The sequence below is a fragment of the Cherax quadricarinatus genome, chromosome 1, assembly GCF_038502225.1.
Source record: "Cherax quadricarinatus isolate ZL_2023a chromosome 1, ASM3850222v1, whole genome shotgun sequence".
In the NCBI taxonomy this organism is placed as follows: domain Eukaryota; kingdom Metazoa; phylum Arthropoda; class Malacostraca; order Decapoda; family Parastacidae; genus Cherax; species Cherax quadricarinatus.
The window spans coordinates 69,815,554-69,839,669 of NC_091292.1; the positions used below are offsets into that span (position 1 = coordinate 69,815,554).

Consider the following 24,116-nt stretch of genomic DNA (forward strand, 5'->3'; position numbering starts at 1 on the left):
TGCAAACTATACATATTATGTAATAATCAACTAATATAGTGCAGTGGAACCCCGAATATCGGACGATGTGTTTATCAGCTGAATCGTATTTAGGCCAGTATTTTGGCAGAAATTTTGCTCCATGTTTTGACCGGTGCCTCACAAATCGGCCGTATTATATGCAAGCCGCCTCCTGCCAGGACACTGCTGTGTAGGTGAGTCAGTCTCCCTGTGTCTCTTGGTGAATGAGCATATACTCTCTGCATTCATCCAAACATTTCCTTAAAATCTATTGGTTTTTGTGCTTGTTTATTAAGTGCGACTGTGAAATAAGCCACGTTTGGTAAAGAAAGTGAGAAACATGATGGAATTTAACAAAGAAATTATGGAAAAATATGAGAGTGGTGTTCAAGTGCTAGAACTTGCCAGGATGTATGGGAAATCCAAATCAACAACCACTTCTATCCTGGCAAAGATTATTATTATTATTATAATCAAGGGGAAGCGCTAAACCTGTAGGATTATACAGTGCCTGGGGGGGATATGGAGCACAGATCCAATTCCCTAAATCAAGAGCCCCTCACCAACATCAAGGATCCTGGCGAAGAAAGAACAAATCAAGGAAGCTGATGTGGCGAAAGGGGTAAACATGTTAAAAAGAAAAAGAGATCACAAACAATGGAAGATGTGGAGAGAGGCAGGAAGTGTAGCAGGCAGGCAGGGAGTGTTGTATGGAGGGAGTGAGTGTAGCAGGGAGGCAGGGAGTGTGGAAGGGAGGTAGGGAGTGTAGCAGGGAAACAGGGAGTGTGGGAGGCAGGGAGTGTAGCAGACAGGCAGGGAGTGTAGCAGGCAGGCAGGGAGTGTAGCAGGCAGGCAGGGAGTGTAGCAGGCATGCAGGGAGTGTAGCATGGAGGGAGGGAGTGTAGCAGGGAGGCAGGGAGTGTAGCAGGGAAATGGAGCATGGAAGGGAGGCAGGGAGTGTAGCAGGCAGGGATGGAAGTAACCCCAGAGAGGGCTTTGGTACCTGAATTCCTTATGGAGGGAGATTCCCTTTCCAAACAATAATCAGTCCTCCCTCTCTCCTCCTCCCTGTCTTCCATAAGCCAACAAGAGTCTTCAATAAAGGTATGTAATAGTGATTTAAATGCTCATTTATTTATTTCATTTAGTTCTCATTGTTTTGTGTATGTAAAACTGTAATTACTCTTTAAAATATGTATTTTTTGTTAATATTTTTGGGTGTCTGGAACAGATAAATTGTATTTACATTAATTCTTATGGGAAATATTGCTTCGAATTTGGGCCGACCTTCTGGAATGGATTACGGCTGATATTCGGGGTCCCACTGTATATACACTGCATTTTTTAAACAAGAATATTGTACAGTATATTACATAGTATTATTACATTTAAGCATTTACTGTATAGACTACTAATGTGTCATCTAAAAGTAACAAAAATTTCTATATAACCTTCAAATTCCACTGCAATTACAGAACATTACTTACATGTATTTCTTTATTATTACTAGCATAAATCATGAAAAGTCAGCTGTATAGGCAAATCATTCTCAGCAAAACTTTTGCTGAACATTTGTATCCTTTTCAACCATTCTCTGAAACACCTAGCACTTTAAAAAAGGCTTCCTTTGTCTACCTACAACCTCATGCAGTGAACAGCCTCACAACTGCATATGCAGAGTATGTACTAGTGCATACTCTGTAAACAGCCTGCTGTACCTAGGGAAACCTTCATTTTGTAAGCAATTTATTATTTGTGGATTAATATTCAAATACTAATCTTGAATGTACTGTACATTTTAGTCAAAGTTAAATACAGTAACTACATTTTAATGTAGGAACTTTTATGCCCATGTACAAACAAACAAAAATATTGGAGGTTTTTTAACAGTAACAGACCTTATTTAATTGTTATTAGTACAGTATTACAATACAGTATTGGGAATACATACATCTAAACAGAAAATACATATTTTTTATATTAAGCTCTGCGATATTGGTAAAAATATTGTTCAGTACAGTACTACAGTATATATACACTTTGCATCACTTTAAAAAAAAAAAAAGATGGTTTGAAAAAATTGACTCTGCACATCAATTATAGTAGCAGTGTGAACTACCTGCAGTATTTTTTGGTGGGTTGTAGTTTCTGAAGCTTAATGCTGTCCCACAACCAGTCCACAACTACTTTGGTTCCTGTGTTTGTTACTGCTGATGATAAATCCTGAGGAATAATTCTTTATTAAGGATAGCACTTGTAAATAAATGCTTTGTATATAAGATAACATCAACATTCATTATGCAACTACCATATGCTTTGCAAAACAAATTATGAAACATTATAAAATCTGCTTTTGAGCTACTCTAGTCCAACTGGTTAATTTGGAAGATTTCTGACATCATTTTTAAATGTGGTACTGTATCAAGGGGTTGTAATACACATTGTGTGTTTCTTAAATTACTGTTGTTATACATTTGCATTTTTGCAACAATACCAAATATATATCTATCGTCTTGCTCTGCCTAGCAACTTCCTGCCAGAGATTTGACCACAAGAGAACAAACCCTCAATACTTCACTTATACATATACATTTTCCTGGCAATATTATCCATCAACCACCATATATTTTGTATGCATCCAAGCCATCATCCCTCTCACTGTCATCTCATGAAATGGAATGACAAATAGGTCAATGTAGGAGGTAGTCTAGAAGCCACCCTCATTGCAATTTCAGATTGAATCACCCAAAACAGTGGCAGCTCACCTATTCACTATGTAATGTATACTCTATATATTTATGATTTGTGTACCTTTACCTAAATTGTTTTTCTGCATACGTATCTACAATATTCTTGAACCCATAAAGGTTCTATATTTCCTGGAGAATGGGATGCAATCAGGGTTGATCCAACAGAAAGGAGGGCAGCACCAACTCCTTAGATCAAGAGCCCTTCACTAGCAACAGGGCAAACCTCTTAAAGGGTCACGACAGTAGAAGACAGATCTCAAATAATTAGCAGTGAATAACAAGAAGGGTAGACTTACGTTGGAAATAATAATGTGTGTGGCATCAGCGGCACGGTACTCAGGCAAAACCTCTCCTCCATAGCTGAAGCTGCAGTTAAGGATCATATGCTTCTAACACACTGCACAACTAACATTTACTCAGTGATAGTCCATCAGCCTTTATTCCACAGAAAATTTTATCCAAGTTAACCTTTTACCAAAATCATCATTGGAAATCCAAGTAAAACTGGGTTTCCTTTGCAGAAAAACAGATATTGGTTATGTATTTCACTACGCATAACAATTATGAAGCTTTGCAAACACATTAGTCAACTAAAAATTATTTTAACTACTATTATTATCCTGTATTAAAAAACACTAAATCAAAGTGGATTAAACAGAAATGTTAGTCTAATAAAAAGAAATTAGGCATAATATAGATATTAACCACTAATAAGACAATTATTTGCTTGAACTAGTTATATGTATTTGCTTTACACTTTACGTGCATCCATCAGTACTGCTTACATGACATAGTATATTTACCTACACCATCCTTCCCTTACAAGAGAGGAGCATTTTAATATAGCATGCTCAACAACACAAGTCTTCCCTCACAGGGAGGAACATGTTAATGTCATCCAGGTGGGTCATCAGTGGCTGTGATCAAATTAGTGGGCAGCAAACTACAGCCTCATCGATCCTAGTGGCCACTGATGAACCTTAGGCTCAACTTATCTAACTCAAGCCCCCTTTCTCCCCCCACATAATACACTTCACTCACTCACGAACTCTCTCTCTCTCTCTCTCTCTCTAGCACACACACACACACACACACACGCACCCGCACACGCACCTGCACACACGCATGCACGCATGCACGCACACATGCACACACACACACACACACACAATATCTGACAGGGAGGCAACAACGAGTCATGGCACGTGACGAGGTGTCAGAGCGAGCGCCTGTGACAAGCGGGGTTCCACAGGGGTCAGTCCTAGGACCTGTGCTGTTTTTGGCATATGTGAATGACATAATGGATGGGATAGACTCAGAAGTGTCCTTGTTTGCAGATGATGTGTAGTTAATGAAGAGAATCAAATTGGTCGAGGATCAGGCAGGACTACAAAGAGACCTGGACAGGCTACAAGCCTGGTCCAGCAACTGGCTCCTTTAATTTAACCCTGCCAAATGTAAAGTCACTAAGATCAGAGAAGAGCAAAGAAGGCCGCAGACACAGTATAGTCTAGGTGGCCAAAGACTGCGTACCTCACTCAAGGAAAAAGATCTTGGGGTGAGTATAATACCGAGGACCTCTCCTGAGGAGCACATCAATCAGATAACTGCTGCAGCACACGGGTGTCTGGCAAACCTAAGGATAGTGTTCCGATACCTCAGTAAAGAATTGTTCAAGACCCTGTATATCATATACATCAGGCCCATACTGGAGTATGCAGCACTAATCTGGAATCCACACCTGGTCAAGCATGTCAAGAAATTAGAGAAAGTGCAAAGGTTTGCAACAAGACTAGGGGATTGTCCTACGATGAAAGGTTAAGGGAAATTTGCTTGACGACACTGGAGGACAGGAGGGTCAGGGGAGACATGATAACAATATATAAAATACTGCATGGAATAGACAAGGTGGACAAAGACAGGATGTTCCAGAGATGGGACACAGAAACAAGGGGTCACAATTGGAAGATGAAGATTCAGATAAGTCAAAGGGATGTTAGGAAGTATTTCTTCAGTCATCGAGTTGTCAGGCAGTGGAATAACTTATAAAGTGACGTAGTGGAGGCGGGAACCATACATAGTTTTAAGATGAGGTTTGACAAAGCTCATGGAGCAGGGAGAGAGGATCTAGTAGCGATATGTGAAGAGGCGTTGCCAGGAGCTATGTATCGACCCCTGCAACCACAAATAGGTGAGTACACACACACACACACACACACACACACACACACACACACACACACACACACACACACACACACACACACACACACACACACACACACTACGTTAGGCCCATATTGGAATATACGGCGCCAGTTTGGAACCCTCACCTAACCAAGCATGTGAGGAAACTAAAGAAAGTGCAAAGGTTTGCAACAAGACTAGTCCCGGAGATAAGGGGTATATCCTACGAGGAGAGGTTAAGGGAAATCAACTTGATGACACTGGAAGACAGAAGAGTTAGGGGGGATATGATAACATATAAAATGCTGAGAGGAATCGACAAGGTGGACAGAGACAGGATGTTCCAGAGATGGGACACAGAAATAAGGGGTCACACTTGGAAGCTGAAGACTCAGATGAACAACAGGGATGTTAGTAATTATTTCTTCAGTCACAGAGTTGCCAGGAAGTGGAATAATCTGGGTAGTGATGTAATGGAGGCAGGAGCCATACATAGCTTTAACCCTTTGAGGGTTTTCGTCGTACTAGTACGTCTTACGCGTAGGGGTTTTTGACGTACTAGTACTCATAAATTCTAGCGACCTCAAATCTAGTGGGAGAAAGCTGGTAGGCCTTCATATGAAAGAATGGGTCTATGTGGTCAGTGTGCACAGTCTAAAAAAAATCCTGCAGCACACGGTGCATAATGAGAAAAAAAAAAACTTTTTCCATTTTTTTTTAATAAATCAGCGACTTTGCAGTGTATTTTCGTATAGTATTTATTGTTGTATTCTAGTTTTCTTGGTCTCATTTTATAGAATGGAAGACATATTACTGAAATTGAGATGATTTTGACTGGTTTTACAATGATAGGTGCCTTGAAATTGAGCTCAAAGTAGCAGAAATGTTCGATTTTTACCAAACTTCAAAAGTAAACAAATCGTGCCAAGCGTGCAATACACGTCAACTGGTGAGTCTAATATTCTTTCACAAGTGCACCAATAATATTTATACCATTTTTTACACTAATGCAGTAGTCTGCATAACAGTAAATCTTATATTTTTTGTGAGAATAAAAATTCAAAGTGGAAAGCAAAAGAATATAAGAGGGGCCTTGGGACGTGACTAATGACTAGAGGAAATGTCATTTTAGTGCCAGGAATGTCTTTTTTGTTTATTCTGGACCCTATTCCGAAATTGGCATCTTTTGAAATTTGTGTGAAATTGGCAAAATTGCTAAATTCTGACCACTGTACTGGATAGTTGAATTTATAAATGGGTGGTTTCTTGCACCCATTCGATAGAAAAAATGGAGTTCTAGCGAAATATTCATGTTTTTTGTCGACTAGTACAGTGAAATTGGCCGAAAATGGGGCTCAAAGTGGGCAAAATCGCCGATCCGTAAACATCGCCGAGACCGCTAACTTTGCGAGAGCATAATTCCGTAAGTTTTCTATCAAATTTCAAACTTTTGGTGTCGTTATGATCGGGAAAAGATTCTCTATCTTTTCATAAGAGAAAATAATTTTTTTTTTTTTAAATTTGGCCGACCCTGAGAACGAGTTTCGGAGAGGGCCTGTCGACCCTCAAAGGGTTAAGAAGAGGTATGATAAAGCTCATGGAGATGGAAGTGACCGCGTAGCGGCCAGTGAAGAGGCGGGACTAGGAGCTGTGGCTTGACCCCTGCAACCAAAACAAGGCGAGTACAACTAGGTGAGTACACACACACACACAAACTACAATCTTACATACCCACACACGAGTGTTGGTACGTGATGAGGTGTCAGAGTGGGTGCATGTGTCGAGTGGGGTTCCAGGAGGGTCAGACCTAGGTCCAGTGGTGTTTCTAGAATATGTGAATGACATGACAGAAGGGACAGATTCAGAGGTGGCCCTGGTTGCAAATAATGAGAAGCTAATGAGAAGAATACAAGTGGGCGAGGATCAGGTAAGCCTACAAGTAGATCTGGACAAGCCACAAGCCTGGTCCGACAAATGGCTCCTGGATTTTAACCCCATCAAGTGCAAAGTCATGAAGTTTGGGGAAGGACAAAGAAGACTGCAGACGGAGTACAGCCTAGGTCAAATGCTGCAAAACTCGCTCAAGGAAAAGGATCTTGAGGTTAGTATTATACCAAACATATTTCCTGAGGCACACATCAACCAAATAACTGCTGCAGCACATGGATGCCTGGCAAACCTAAGAATGGCATTTCAACATCTAAGTAAGGAGTTATTCAAGACACTGTACACTGTGTATGTCAGCCCTATATTGGAGTATGCAGCACCAGTATGGAACCTACACCTGGTCAAACACATCAAGAAATTAGAGAAAGTGCAAAGGTTTGCAACAAGACTAGTCCTGAAGCCATGGGGGTATGCCCTACTTTTATGACTTGACGACACTAAAGGACAGGAGGGATGGGGGGGGGGGCATGATAACGGCATATAAAATACTGTGAGGAATTGACAAGGTGGATAGGAACAGAATGTTTTAGAAATGGGACACAGTAACAAGGGGTCTCACATGGAAGTTGGAAACTCACATGAGTCACAGGGATGTTAAGAAGTATTTCTTCAGTCATAGAGTTGTCAGGAAGTGGAACAATCTGGAAAGTGATGTAATGGAGGCAGGATCCAAACATAGCTTTTCGAGGTTTGATTAAGCTCATGGAGAAGGAAGAGAGTGGACCTAGTAGTGACCAGCAAAGAGGCAGGGCCAAGAGCTATGACTTGACCCCTGCAACTACAACTAGGTGAGCAGACATATACACACACACACACATGCACACACACACACACACACACACGCGCACACACACACACACACATGCAGAAAAGAGGCACTAAACTATAGACCTGTGTCATTGACGTGTATAGTATGCAAAATTATGGAGAAGATTATCAGGAGGAGAGTGGTGGAGCACCTGGAACGGAACAGGAGTATAAATGCCAACCAGCACGGATTCACGGAAGGCAAATCCTGTGTCACAAACCTTCTGGAGTTTTATGATAAAATAACAGAAGTAAGACAAGAGAGAGAGGGGTGGGTTGATTGCATCTTCTTGGACTGCAAGAAGGCCTTTGACACAGTTCCTCACAAGAGATTAGTGCAGAAGCTAGAGCATCAGGCGCATATAACAGGAAGGGCACTGCAATGGATCAGAGAATACCTGACAGGGAGGCAACAACGAGTCATGGTACGTAATGATGTATCACAGTGGGCACCTGTGACGAGCGGGGTCCCACAGGGGTCGGTCCTAGGACCAGTGCTATTTTTGGTATATGTGAACGACATGACGGAAGGGTTAGACTCAGAAGTGTCCCTGTTTGCAGATGATGTGAAGTTAATGAGGAGAATTAAATCTGATGAGGACCAGGCAGGACTTCAAAGAGACCTGGACAGACTGGACACCTGGTCCAGCAAATGGCTTCTCGAATTTAATCCTGCCAAATGCAAAGTCATGAAGATGGGGGAGGGGCACAGAAGACCACAGACAGAGTATAGGCTAGGTGGCCAAAGACTGCAAACCTCACTCAAGGAGAAAGATCTTGGGGTGAGTATAACACCGAGCATGTCTCCGGAAGCACACATCAATCAGATAACTGCTGCAGCATATGGGCGCCTGGCAAACCTGAGAACAGCATTCCGATACCTTAGTAAGGAATCATTCAAGACACTGTACACCGTGTATGTCAGGCCCATACTGGAGTATGCAGCACCTGTTTGGAACCCGCACTTGATAAAGCACGTCAAGAAACTAGAGAAAGTACAAAGGTTTGCGACAAGGTTAGTTCCAGAGCTAAGGGGAATGTCCTATGAGGAAAGATTAAGGGAAATCGGCCTGACCACACTGGAGGACAGGAGGGTCAGGGGAGACATGATAACGACATATAAAATATTGCGTGGAATAGACAAGGTGGACAAAGACAGGATGTTCCAGGGAGGGGACACAGAAACAAGAGGCCACAATTGGAAGTTGAAGACACAAATGAGTCAGAGAGATAGTAGGAAGTATTTCTTCAGTCATAGAGTTGTAAGGCAGTGGAATAGCCTAGAAAATGACGTAGTGGAGGCAGGAACCATACACAGTTTTAAGACGAGGTTTGATAAAGCTCATGGAGCGGGGAGAGAGAGGGCCTAGTAGCAACCGGTGAAGAGGCGGGGCCAGGAGCTAGGACTCGACCCCTGCAACCACAAATAGGTGAGTACAAATAGGTGAGTACACACACACACGCACACACACACACACACACAGTAGCTTATACCTGTGACAGATGTTGAGTGTTCTTCTGTAGCAGTTAAGCCCGATGCCAGACTTTATCCTAAAATGCCTGATCAACCAAACTTGCTGATCCTAGCCAACACAACCATTCCAAACTGAGTGATTTGGCACTCTGCACCTGCTTTCTCTCGCAGAACAGAAAGATACACTAAAGTGGAAATAATTTTTCGTGAGACCCAGATTGAAAGTAGGATACAGGGAGGATGGTATACAGGAATACAGTAGGATCCCCATATCCACGGGGGGATAAGTTCTAAGACCTACTGTGGATACCTGAAACTGCAGATAGTAGCGAACTCTATGTTTAAGTAATTTTTTGATTACCTACATACCTATGATGAAGTTTAATTGATAAATTACACACAATAAGTTGAGATATAGTACTTTTTCATTGATGGGAAGCACTTCTCTTAGGCTGTAAGAATTGTCACCATCACTACTTTTGCACTTTGGTGTCATTAAGCAAAATTAAGGGTTATTTTTGGGCCAGGGTAAATGGTGGATAACTGAATGTGTGGGAACCGGACCTACAGATACGGGGGTCATGTGGGACATGTGACAAGGTCCTTGGGAAAAAATCCATGATCGCATGCAACCTGTGTTCCTCAAAACACCATGCCTCGTGTGCAAAATAAACACAGTTTCCAAAAATGACTGGACAGAATTCTGAAAAGTACCAAGGAGGTTAATAATAATCAGGAAAACAAAGAGGCTCTCTTGGATAGTCTACCCAAGATATATAGAACGTGTGAGGTGCAAGCGGCAACCCCTACTGATCCTGAACGTGAGAGAGGAGTAACATTTAACATACAAAATGCCCATATTAAAACAGATGACTCAGAAATAGAGACCAACCGAAAAAAATACAAAAAAAAAAAAAAAACATAAGCCAGCTCAGCCCCCAGACCTAGTGCTGATCTAGACTCTGCTAAAGACTACCACAGCCACCACTTCAGCCCTAATAAAACAGCCACCATTACACAAAATCACAGCCTCCATTATAGATGTAGCAGAGGAAGAGTCTGCTTCGAGTTGAATGCACTGTTTCTCATCCGATCAGCAAAGTTAAGCAAAACAGTGGGTTTGGTTGGTACTTGGAGAGGTGACCACCTGGGAGCACTAAATGCTGTTGGCATCACTCTTTATTAAAGACGAGCTAGGCCCATGGCCGGGCTCCAAGAGTAGTAAGACTCAAATCTCATCAGAGGGACAATGTTGGTTCACTAGAAACAATTGGTGGTGGTGCTTCTGGCATGCTTACTGAAGACAGTAGCACAGTTCTAGACACTACACAAATTGAGAACACATCTACCATAAATTCTAGCCAAGAAAAAGAAAAATGATACAAATTCTATGCTTGGGGCATCTTTAAACATTGAATATCTTGGAAGATATCATAAATAACATGGACCCAAACCAGTGCCTTGAAAGGATCAACTGTCTGACAGCTGAGGTATGCTCAACGGATATTCCCCTAAGAAAAAAAAGAGAAGTAGTAAACTAGAGAGACGCTCCCTCTACAGGAGAAGGCAAAGAATCATTGAGCTCAATATGGAAGGAAGCACTGACTAGGGATATGGAGAATATTGAGCTTAAATTACGTGATTCGTACAGGATCCAGGAGAGACAGGAGGAGCTAAAAGCGATTAGTGAAATTGAAAGAAATTCAAAATATTTATTTTCATATACCAAAAAAAGGGAGTAAGTCACACTGGTATCGGGTCCTTGCTCAGACAAGATGGACTTACACAGATGACAACAAAGAAATGAGTGAGATACTGAAGTCTCATTAAGACTCTTGTGTTTAGTGAGTCATTAATCAGTCTAAAGATCGACAATCCAAATAATTTTTTTCACGAGCCTCAAAACATTGTCAATGAATGCCAAATTTCTGACATAAGCATAGCTTCACTGGACTTTCAGAAAGCCACGAACAACATGCCCATGCACTCAGCCCCAGGTCCAGACTTGTGAAACTCCATGTTCATTAAGAACTACAGAAAGCCCTTTCACGTACCTTACATATGCTATGGAGAAATCCTACAGTCGCTAAAAAACAACAGATATAGCCCCACTCCATAAAGATAGCAGTTAAGCAATATCTAAGAACTACAGACCAATAGCTCTATCATCCCACATCATAAAAATCTTTGAATGAGTCGTAAGAAGCATGATCGCAAATCACTTGGATTCCCAACAACTGCACAATCCAGGGCAGCATGAGTTTAGAGCAGATCGATCCTGCCTCTCCAAACTACTGGACAACTATGATACGGTCTTGGATGCACTGGAAGACAAACAGAATGCAGATTTTGCAAAAGCCTTTGGTAAGTGCAATCATGGTACAATAGCATACAAAATGCATGCTAAAGGGACAACTGGCAAAGAGGGCAGATGGATCTTCAGCTTTCTAAACAATCGAAGACAAAAAGTAATGATAAACAAAGTCAGTGGCTGCCACAGTGAAAAGGTCTGTTCCACAAGGCACTGTACTTGCCCCAATCCAGTTTCTCATCCTCATATCAGCCATAGAGATGTAAACCATAGCTCTGTTTCATCCTTTGCAGACGATACTAGAATCTGCATGAGACTGTCGTCCACTGAAGACAAGGTAAATCTCCAAGCAGATACAAACATTGCTTTCCTTTGGAAAACTTAATGATGTTCAATGAGAGCAAATTTCAACTACTCCATTATGGAAAACTGGAGGAAATAATAACTAGAACCGAGTATACTACAAACTCTGATCCCACAAGAGAGCACAAAAGCAGTGTGAAGGACTTGGGAGTGTTAATGTCAGATAATCTAGCCTTCAGGAATCACAACAGTGTCACTATCACATCTGTGAGGAAAATGACAGGATGTATAATGAGAACCTTCAAAACAAGGGATGCAAAGCTACTGGTGATCCTTTTTAAATCACTTGCTCTCTCTAATGTTGTACACTAACAGCTCCATTCAAGGCAGGTGAAATTGCAGATCTAAGGAATGTACAGAGAACCCTTTACTGCCAAACACCTTAATTGCAGGGAACGCTTGGAGTCACTTCACCTGTACTCACCGGAGTGCAGGCAAGAGATATAGTATATCATAATCTGTACCTGGAAAATCCTAGAGGAACTGGTCCCAAATCTGCACACAGAAAACACTCCATACGAAAGCAAAAGATCGAGCAGACGGTGCAACATCCCCCCAGTGAAAAGTAGGGGTGCCATTAGTACACTAAAAAAAAAAAAAAAAAAAAAAAAGTATCTGGGGCCCGAGACTGTTCAACAGCCTCCCACTAGGTATAAGGGTAATCACCATTAGACCCCCAACTGTCTTGAAAAGGGAGCTGAACAGATACCTAAAGTCAGTACCCGATCAGCCGGGTGGTGGATCGTACGTTGGACTTTGTGTGGCCAGTATTGACAGCCTGATTGATCAGTCCCTGATCCACAGGGAGGCCTGGTCAAGGACTGGGATGTGGGGGCGTTGACCTCCGGAAAAACCCTCCAGGCAGCTTCCAGGAAGACCTTCCACGGGATTTTCGGCAATATTCTTCTATATTGTATATTAATTAGAAGTAACCCCCCCCTTACTCCCCCTATCCATATTTCACTACCCACTTTTCTTACACCACCTCTTACACCCCCTTCTTACACCACCTCTTACACCACTGCTTACACCACCAACCCATATTTCACTAGAAACTTTTCTTACATCACCTCTTACACCACTCACCCTTACACCACCCACACTTGTTACACCACCCACCCTTCTTACACCACCCACCCTTCTTACACCACTCACCCTTACACCACCCACACTTGTTACACCACCCACCCTTCTTACACCACTCACCCTTACACCACCCACACTTGTTACACCACCCACACTTGTTACACCACCCACCCTTCTTACACCACCCACACTTGTTACACCACCCACCCTTCTTACACCACCCACACTTGTTACACCACCCACCCTTCTTATACCACCCACAATTCTTACATCACCCACACTTGTTACACCACCCACCCTTCTTACACCACCCACACTTGTTACACCACCCACCCTTCTTACACCACCCACCCTTCTTACACCACTCACCCTTACACCACCCACACTTGTTACACCACCCACCCTTCTTACACCACTCACCCTTACACCACCCACACTTGTTACACCACCCACCCTTCTTACACCACCCACACTTGTTACACCACCCACCCTTCTTACACCACCCACACTTGTTACACCACCCACCCTTCTTAAACCACCCACAATTCTTACACCACCCACACTTGTTACACCACCCACCCTTCTTACACCACTCACCCTTACACCACGCTCTTACACCACCCCTTCTTACACCAGCCACACTTGTTACACCACCCACCCTTCTTACACCACCCACACTTCTTACACCACCCACCCTTCTTACACCACCCACACTTCTTACACCACCCACCCTTCTTATACCACCCACAATTCTTACATCACCCACACTTGTTACACCACCCACCCTTCTTACACCACCCACACTTGTTACACCACTCACCCTTCTTTCACCACCCACCCTTGTTACGCCCCACCCTTTTTACACCACCCACCCTTGTTACACAGCCCACCCTTGTTACACCACTCACCATTCTTACACTACCCACACTTGTTACACCACCCATCCTTCTTACACCACCCACACTTGTTACACCACACACCCTTGTTACACCCCCACCCGTTTTACACCGCCCACTCTTGTTACACCACCCACCATTCTTACAGCACCTACCCTTCTCACACCACCCACCCCTTTTACACAGCCCACCATTCTTACCCCACCCACTATTGTTACACTACCCATCCCTCTTACACCATCTCTCAAAACATCCATCTTTCTTACACCGCCCGCCTTACACCACCCACTATTGTTACACCACCCACCTTCCTTATACTAGCCACTATTGTTACACCACCCACCTTTCTTACACCACCTACTATTGTTACACTACCCACTCCTCTTACACATACTTGAACCACTCACCCCTCTTACACACATTACCACCATCTCTCTTACACTGCCCCCACCCCAATTACACCACATTCACCCTCTTTTATATTAACTCCACCTCTCATACCACCTCCCCCACCTCTCACATCACCTTATTCCTCTCTCCCATCACCCCACTCGCCCCTCCCTCCCCCCCACACGCACGACAATAATAAAGGATATACAAAAAACAAATTGTGAAATCACTTGAAAAGACTAATAATACAGGTAGAGGCGTGTGTTTAACTTGGCCACAAAGACACTCTTCAGCAGGTCTCTGACAACATTTAACTGGCCCTCAAAGACACTCTTCGGCAGGTCTCTGACAACATTTAACTGGCCCTCAAAGACACTCTTCGGCAGGTCTCTGACAACATTTAACTGGCCCTCAAAGACACTCTTCGGCAGGTCTCTGACAACATTTAACTGGCCCTCAAAGACACACTCTTCGGCAAGTCTCTGACAACATTTAACTGGCCCTCAAAGACAGTCTCTCAGGCAAGTCTCTGACAACATTTCAGAAGAGGAAATTATACAGGAATGAAAGAAGTCTCGATTGAAGCACAATGAATAAAGGAGCTAGAAAAAAGCCAATGGATGAGATGAAGCACCAAGTGAGAAAGTTTTGGAATGTTGAGGTAAACAACATACACAAAAGTAGAGACAATGATAAGACCAGAAAGAGGCCATGGTTTAACCAAGAAAAAAAAAAGGAGAAGAATTAAGAAATACAAGAACATGAAAAAAGCAAAGTACAAAAGAAAATAGAAGCGAGCAAAAAAAACAGATATGGATATGCAAAGATTAGACGAGAAGCGGAGCGGCAACTTGAGAATGTCACAGCAACAAAGTCTGAACGAAAACTGTACACAGCCACATCAGAAGAAAGATGACAGTAAAAGACCCCGTTAGACTGAAGACGGCATGAGAGCTCACGTGAAATGACAAGGAAGTCTGTGAGAAGCTGGACACAATTTGTTCTCACTGGACGAGGGCAACACCAGAGCTGCATGGAAGGGGGTACATCAGGTACAGGATACCATATGCACAACAGTGAAAGAGGTGAAGAACCGTTTGAGAGAGCTGGATACATCAATGGGACCTGATAAGTGTCTTCAAGGAATCTGTGTGTGTATGGGCAGAGGCACTATCCCAAGCGTTAGCTAAAGTTTACAGTAAGGCAATGAATACAGGGCAATTGCCAGAGATCTGAACGACAACAAATGTAATCCCAATATATAAGGGAGACAGGAAGTATTACACTTCACTATCACTGACATGCATACAATGTAAGGTGATGGAGAAGATAATCTGGAATGGTGGATCACCTGGAAAAAAATTGGTTTCATAAGTAACAATCAGTATAGATTTACAGATGACAAATCCTGTCTCATAAGTCTGCTGGAGTTTCTACAGCAACAGAAGCAAAACAAGAGAGGGATGAGTGGACTGCATATTCGTGGACTGCAAAAAGCCATTTGACACTATTTCACAAGAGGCTGTGACAAAAACTTTGAGTAGGCAGATATAATGAAGAATACTTTAAAGTGGATCAAACAGTACCTTACAGGAAAGTGACAAGTGATTGTCCGAGGTATCGGAACTGGCAAGTTTAACAAGTGGGGAGCCGCAAGGATCGGTAATGCAACCAGTACTGCTTCTGGTATGCGTGAATAATATACAAGAACAGATGAGTCAGATGTATCCTTGTTTGCAAATATAAAATTTTGAGAATAAAAAGAGAGAAGGTCAAGAAAGGATCACATATGGACTTGGACAAACTGCAAGATTGGTCAGACAAGTGGCTAATGGAATTTAGCCCAGCAAATGAAAAGTTAGGAAACTCATAGAGGGAAAAGAACACCGGAAACTAAGCACAGATTCGGTATAGACTCGGGGGAAAAAAGGATGCAAGCTCTACTCAAGACGAAAGACTGTGCCGAGCATATCACCTGAGGCGAACACCAATCAAGAAACCTCGGCAATGAGTGCTCATTTGGCGAATCTATGAGCTTTTAGGAATGTCAACAATCACTCATGATCCTTTAGCTTATGCTACATATTTCTGGCCCATCTTCGAGTATGCAGCACCAGCATGGAACTCACACCTAATAAAGCATATCAAAAACCTGAAGAAAGTGTAGACGCTTGCAACAAGACTATTTTTAGAGCTAAGGAGAATTAACTATGAAAAGAGACTAAGAGAACCGTACCTAGCGACATTATTCGGTAGAAAAACCAGGGGAGACATGATAACGACACACAAAATACTCAGATAACTTGACAGCATTCGAGAGGCGAGAAAGGGCACAGATGAGAGTTAAAGACATAAAAGAGATAGAGAGAGATCATACGCATTTCGTCTGCCTCAGTGGCCACTGAGTCAGGAAGTAGAACGACCTTGATGACAAGTAATGGAGGCAGACTCCGTACAGTTTTAAGAACATGTATGACAGGGCCAAGGAATGACCAGAAGAATCATACAGAAAAAGTTCATACATAAGTTCAAACGTAGATATAACAACTCTATATCATGTCAGTGGTAATTCAGGCAGATAATAGTGTGGGATATAAAAGTTGGGATATGCGGCGGCACTAATACAGTCTGAAGACATGTAAGAGAGTGAAGACAAGCCAGGGAAATATATATAAAGTTTGAAGTTATGCTACAAAATGGTTGCCAGGCCAGAGCTGACAAGTATGAGTTAGGAAAAAAGATTAAAAGTAACTTTTCTTGGTTGATAAGAGGAAACTAGGAGACGTAATAACCTGAATCATAAAATTAGAGATCTATCGTGTCAGCTAACAGACTAATGGTTAGGCTCAAGAGCTGAGCTTCAACCGCTGCAAACTTTGCGAGGTAAATAAAGAACAAACAACCTGAGGTAATGGCTGCCGTGAGGCGGATATTGTCGCCCTGCCTGGCTGAACCAGAGGGACGGACGGACGGACTGAGGACCGACGAAAACAAGTACGATCACACATGTGAAAGAAAGTTAGCAAGAAAATACATGCGCAGACACACAAATCAAGGAAATCTGTAGATAAGAATTTAAGAAGTCTATATGGGAAGTGGAACAGGAGCTACGAATCAAACCCTGGGATTACAATTAAGGGAGTACACACACACACACACGTGCGTGCTCATACATTTGCATAACCTGTCATTATTCTACGCAAGAAGTCAGCTTCAACATACCTCACCTGATTCTGCTCACTCTATACATGTACATCCTCTCTCCCCCCAGGTAAATGTTTCTCACGGAAAAAAAATGATAATAACCATTTTTTTTAAAGGGGTGAACCGGTAAGCCAGCGGAAGACCTCGGTCAGATGACCAAAAGTTCCAGTGGAGGGTCATCATATGACTAAGACCCGCGTCAGGAAACAGTCTTGTTTCCTGACAAACCTTACCTTTCTCACTTGATAAAGCGTAGGCCAAACGTTGTCAATAAAGGCCGTCTTGATCCATCCAGTGGGTGGCAAGTTAAGTGCAGCGACACAACAAAGGGGGAGATAATGGGGATAAAGTTGCCCCCTTCACTATGGGGAGCTAAAGTCCTCCCTATATGGGTCTGTTGGCCCATATTGGACCTGCCCAGTATGGACCAACAAGCCTACTGCAGTGTTCCTCCTTTCTTATGTTCTTAAAGGCTCATTTTTACTATTATGGCCACGATAACTGGGAAGTTTAAAAAGTTTCACAGACCTACTGAAATTATATGATTTTAAAAACGTTTTAACTGATTTTTTCAGCATTTTATCATTTTTTAAGTCACACATTAGAATCCTGGCTTAAGCCCCAGGTTAGGTGGGAGCAAGAGCTGACGCTGGCTTCCCTCACACTGAAACAGGTAATTACACAGCGACTCTGCATCACTGGTCAAGAGACGAGGCTCAACACAAGCAGTTATTACACCTGACTATTGTTGTACACATGTTCAAGAACTTAGCTAGTAAGGGTCGTACTCTGCCTTAACGAAAACCAAAAAAAAAAAAAAAAAAAAGGTTTATATGAGGAACAGGAAAGGAATATCCCATTTCTTAAAGTCCCAAAACCAGCATCTAGACAACCTCCCCCCCACACTCTCTGCATCACTGAACATCTATCTAAAATCAACCTATTGTTATTATTATTACCGTATTGTTATATATTAAAAAATGCGATAAACCAGCATGGGTCAAAAAGTTAAATCCACATATTAACATTTCCAATAGTCTACAAATATTCATGCCAGGTTAATCATTATGTTAATACGCTGGTTAATCATTATGTTGTTCAATACGTTGGTTAAGACAAGCGCTAAATTCGTGTAGGTTAATATTAAGTTTGAAAATAACCCACACACTCTACCATTAAAACCATGTGAGGTTGCCTACTCTAACATTTCTGTCAGAAAAATACACTAAATTAAAGCGAGAGAGTAGAAATGAGTGATGTATAAAGTTTAAGGTAGGAAGGTGTGTGTGTGTGTGTGTGTGTGTGTGTGTGTGTGTGTGTGTGTGTGTGTGTGTGTGTGTGTGTGTGTGTGTGTGTGTGTGTGTGTGTGTGTGTGCTCACCTAACTGTGGTTGCAGGGGTCGAGACTCGGCTCCTGGCCCCGCCTCTTCATTGATCGCTACTAGGTTCTCTCCCTCTCCTTCCTGAGCTTTGTCATACCTCGTCTTAAAGCTATGTATGGTTCCTGCCTCCACTACATCACTTGCTAGGCTATTCCACTTCCTGACGACTCTATGACTGAAGAAATACTTCCTAACATCCCTTTGACTCATCTGAGTCTTCACCTTCCAATTGTGACCCCTTGTTTCTGTCTCCCATCTCTGGAACATCCTGTCTCTGTCCACCATGTCTATTCCACGCATTATTTTGTATGTTGTTATTATATCTCTCCTAACCCTCCTGTCCTTCAGTGTAGTCAGTCCGATTTCCCTTAACCTTTCTTCGTAGGACATTCCCCTGAGATCCGGAACTAGCATTGTTGCAAACCTTTGTAATGGCTTGATAAAGCTCCTGGAGAGCGAAACGCTGCCACAATAAATGTCACATTAGTTGCACTTGTGTCCTTTTACTTTACATATTGTCGGTAATTCTACCAACTTTATTACAAACCTTTGTACTTTCTCTAATTTCTTGACCTGGTGTGGGTTCCAAACTGGTGCTGCATACTCCAGTATGGGCCTGACGTACACAGTGTACAGTGTCTTGAACGATTCCTTGCTAAGGTATCGGAACACTATTCTCAGGTTTGCCAGGCGCCCATATGCTGCAGCAGTTATCTGGTTGATGTGTGCCTCCAGAGACGTGCTCGGTGTTATAGTCACCCCAAGATCTTTCTCCTTGAGTGAAGTTTGCAGCCTTTGTCCACCTAGCCTATACTCTGTCTGCGGTCTTCTTTGTCCTTCCCCAATCTTCATGACTTTGCATTTGGCAGGGTTGAATTCCAGAAGCCAGTTGCTGGACCACGTGTCCAGCCTGTCCAGGTCTCTTTGTAGTCCTACCTGATCCACATCCGATTTAATCCTTCTCATTAGCTTCACATCATCTGTGAACAGGGACACTTCAGAATCAATCCCTTCCACCATGTCATTCACATATATCAAAAATAGCACTGGTCCTAGGACTGACTCCTGTGGAACCCCGCTCGTCACAGGTGCCCACTGTGATACCTCATCACGTACCATGACCCACTGTTGCCTCCCTGTCAGGTATTCTCTGATCCACTGCAGTGCCCTTCCTGTTATACACGCTTGATCCTATAGCTTCTGCACTAATCTCTTGTGAGGAACTGTGTCGAAGGCCTTCCTGCAGTCCAGGAAAATGCAATCAACCCACCTCTCGTTTCTTCTGTTACCTTGTCATAAAACTCCAGAAGGTTTGTGACACAGGATTTGCCTTCCATGAATCCATGCTGGTTGTTGTTTATAATCTTGTTTCGTTCCAGGTGCTCCACCACTCTCCTCCTGATAATCTTCTCCATGACTTTGCATACTATACAAGTCAGAGACACTGGTCTGTAGTTTAGTGCCTCGTTGTTGTCTCCTTTCTTAAAAATAGGGACTACATTTGCCGTCTTCCACACCTTAGGTAGTTGCCCAGTTTCAAGGGATGTATTGAAGACTGTGGTTAGTGGCACACACAGAATCTCTGTTCCTTCTCTAAGGAGCCACGGGAGAGATGTTGTCCGGACCCCTCGCCTTTGAGGTATCGAGGTCACTTAGCAGCTTCTGCACCTCCTCCTCCATTGTTTGTATGGCATCAAGCACCTGTTGGTATATTCCCTGTTGGTGTTCCCCTCTGTGCTGTCTTCTCAGAGCCATTTCTGTCTCTACTGTAAATACTTCCTTAAATCTCATGTTGAGCTCCTGGCATACCTCGTGATCGTTTCTTGTGAATTCCTCTTGATGTTGCTGTACAGCAGTTTCGGGTCCGATTTGACTTTCGATGCTATGTTATTTTCATACTGTCGCTGGGCCTCCCTTCTTATCTGTGCATACTCGTTCCTGGCTCTTCGACTTATCTCCTTATTTTCCTGTGTTCTTCGCCTTCTATACTTTTCCATTCTCTATTGCACTTGGTGTTTGCCTTGTTACACCTTCGGGTAAACCAGGGGCTCGTTCTGGTCTTCCCATTATTTCTGTTGTCCTTGGGAACAAACCTTTCCTCTGCCTCCTTGTATTTTGTTGCTACGTATTCCATCATTTAATTTACCGACTTTCCCACCAGTTCTCTGTCCTACTGAACCTCTTGCAGGAAATTCCTCAAACCCATGTAGTCCCCCCGTTTATAGTCTGGCTTTTCCCATTCTACTCTTGTTTCCCTCTCCACTTGTAACTCTATTATGTATTCAAAGCTTAGAACCAAGTGATCACTGGCTCCTAGGGGTCTCTCATATGTAATGTCCTCAATATCTGCAATACTCAAGATGAATACTAGGTCCAGTCTTGCTGGTTCATCCTCCCCTCTCTCTCTCTGGTAGTGTCCTTAACATGTTGATGCATGAGGTTTTCCAGTACCACATCCATCATCTTGGCTCTCCATGTTTCGGAACCCCCGTGTTGCTCCAGGTTTTCCCAATCGATCTCCCTGTGATTGAAATCGCCTATGACCAGTAACTTTGCTCTGCTCGAGTGAGCTCTTCTTGCCACCTCAGCCAGTGTTTCCACCATTGCTCTGTTACTCTCTTCATATTCCTTTCTTGGCCTCCTGCAGTTCTACGGTGGATTATTCATCATTGCAATGAGTACCTTGTGGTTCCCAGACTGAAGAGTACCTACTATGTATTCACTTTCTCCAAATTTGTCCATGCCTCCCATTTCCTCAAATTTCCATTGGTGTTTTCCAAGCAGTGCAACCCCTCCTTCCCCTCTGCTCCTTCTGTCTTTCCTCAGGATCTGATATCCTGGTGGGAAGACTGCATCTGTTACTGTCTTAGTGAGTTTCGTTTCTGTGACTGCTATAATGTCTGGGGACTTCTCAATGATTCTTTCATGCCACTCCTCATATTTGTTCATTATTCTATCCACATTCATGTACCAAACCTTCAACTTCTGTTCCAAAACTGTGGTCCTGGAAGGATATTGGAGCTGGTAGAGCAGGAACTCTGGCGGGGGCCTATGGGGAATTGTGGAGGTGGCAGAGTTCCCATAGGAGGTTGCTGTAGGGTTGGGGTTCGAGGTGTGGGGGTGGGGACAGTGGGATCGGTGTGTGATTGTCGGCTTAGATTGTTCAGTTGCCTTGGAGTTGTCATAGTTGGAGTTCTTCTGCGGGTGTTTCTGGGGGGTGTGTTTGTCCTTCCACCTGTTTCTGGGTTATTCTGCTCTTCTTTGTCACTTCCTCCCATTCCTCCTATCGTTTTTGCACACTCTTTTTCAGTATCCTCCTTTCCTCTTGCGTTCTGTCTCGGTCGAGGTGCGCACACTGGAATTCCAGTTTGTCCCACAGCCGTGCTTTCTCCTGCAGAATCATGGTTCAAGTTGATTCTGCCTTGAAAATTACTTTGAGAGGCTGCTTCTTTCTCCTTGCGAACCACCCAATTCTCCGAAAATTTGCGACCCGGGTCATGTCGCCATCGCCTATTGCCTTCATGATACCTTCAATCGCTTTTATCTCCTGTTTTTTTCATCGTAGGTTTCCCCATCGGCTTCCTGGATCCCAGAGACAAAAACTGATCTCACCCTTTCTTTTTCCCACTGTGTCTCCCATTGCATCCTCTGAGATGTTTTAGTTCCTTTCCTTGGAGTGGTTTTTCCTTCAATCCCTTCCCTAGCTGAGGCCCCATTGCTCATTGGTCTGTCTTTCCTGCTGAGCTGTTCCTGGCCCCTGCAGGAGTCTGGCAGAGTCCCTGCATATATCATAGCTCCTTCAATGTCTCCCAACCTCTCATTTGTTCCTAGTGTGCTCCTTGTCATTTCCTTGGCCTCGTGTGGGTCTGACCAGACCTTTGCATACAGTATAGCTTCCTTGCTCCCTCCAGTCCCCATGTCTGTGTCTGATGTAGAAGTTCCTGATGTCATGTCTGCACTGTTATTTCTTTCTTTAGGCTGTTTCAGATTGCTCAGTACCTCTTCTCCTTGGCTTCTGCTACTATGGCATGTTGCTCCCACCTTCTTTTCTCTGCAGCTACCATCTCCTCCACCCTCCTTCCAAGCTCTTCTAGCTTCATTCCCCAGTCTTCCTCCCTTTTTTTGAGCTCTGCTTCCCAATCATCCTTCCCAGCTCTCAGCGTTGTTTTTGGCCCCATTGTATCACAGAATGAAGTTTGTGTGTGTCTGTGTTGCAGGGGTTGAGTCAAAACTCCTGGCCTTGCCTCTTAACTGGTCGATACTAAGTCACTCTGTCCCAGCTCCATGAGCTTCTTAATACCTCTTCTTAAAGCTATGTATAGAATTTGCCTCTACTTCACTCTCCAGATTATTCCACTTCCTGACAACTCTAAGCTAAAGAAATACTTCCTAACATCCTATGACTCATCTGGGTTTTCAACTTTCCAGTTGTGGCTCCTTGCTGCTGCTGTATCCCATCTCAAACATTCGAGCCCTGTTCACCTTGTCAATTCCCTTCAGTATTTTATACATTGTTATCATGTCCCCCCTATCCCTCTGATCCTCTAGTCACTAGTGTCATCAGGTTGAGTTCTCTTAATCTCTCCTCATAAGACATACCCTTCAGTTCTGGGATTAAACTTATTGCAAACTTTTGCACTTTCTCAAATTTCTTTACGTGTGGGTTCCATACTGGTGCTGCATACTCCAGTATGGGCCTGACGTACACGGTGTACAATGTTGTGAATGATTCCTTACTCAGATGTTGAGATGCCATTCTCAGGTTTGCCAAGTGCCCATCTGCTGCAGTAGTTATTTGATTGATGTGTGCCTCAGGGGACATGTTTGTTATAATGTTTACCCCAAGATTCTTTTCTTTAATTGACGATTGCAGCCTTTGATCCCCTAACCTGCACTCCATCTGTGGTATTCTTTATCTTTCCCCTATCTTCATGATTTTGCACTTACTGGGGTTAAACTCCAGGAGCCATTTGTTGGACCATACTTGTAGTCTGCCCAGATCCCCTTGTAATCTTAGCTGATCCTTGCCCGCTTGTATTCTCCTCGTCAGTTTCACATCATCAGTGTCGTCAGACCGATTTTCCATATCCTTTCTTCGTAGGATATTCCCCTTAGCTCCGGGGCTAGTCTTGTTGCAAACCTTTGCACCCTCTCTAATTTCTTGATGTGCTTGACCAGGTATGGTTCCAAACTGGTGCTGCATACTCCAATATGGGCCTGACGTACACGGTGTACAAAGCCTTGAACGATTCCTTACCGAGATGTCGGAACGCTCTTCTTAGGTTTGCTAGGCACCCATATGCTGCAGCAGTTATCTGGT

At 43.2% G+C, this 24,116-nt stretch overlaps 1 protein-coding gene across 1 annotated transcript in view; it reads right to left on the reverse strand.

The window, feature by feature from the left end:
• DNAlig3 (DNA ligase 3) overlaps positions 1-24,116 on the reverse strand; it is a gene marked incomplete in the record, with an annotated part of 346,401 nt that overhangs the window by 1,177 nt on the left and 321,108 nt on the right. The window contains 2 exon segments of the mRNA XM_070082655.1: positions 1-2,223; positions 3,047-3,110. The exon segment at positions 1-2,223 is cut by the window's left edge and continues 1,177 nt beyond it. Coding sequence (XP_069938756.1) covers positions 2,116-2,223; positions 3,047-3,110 — 172 coding nt within the window.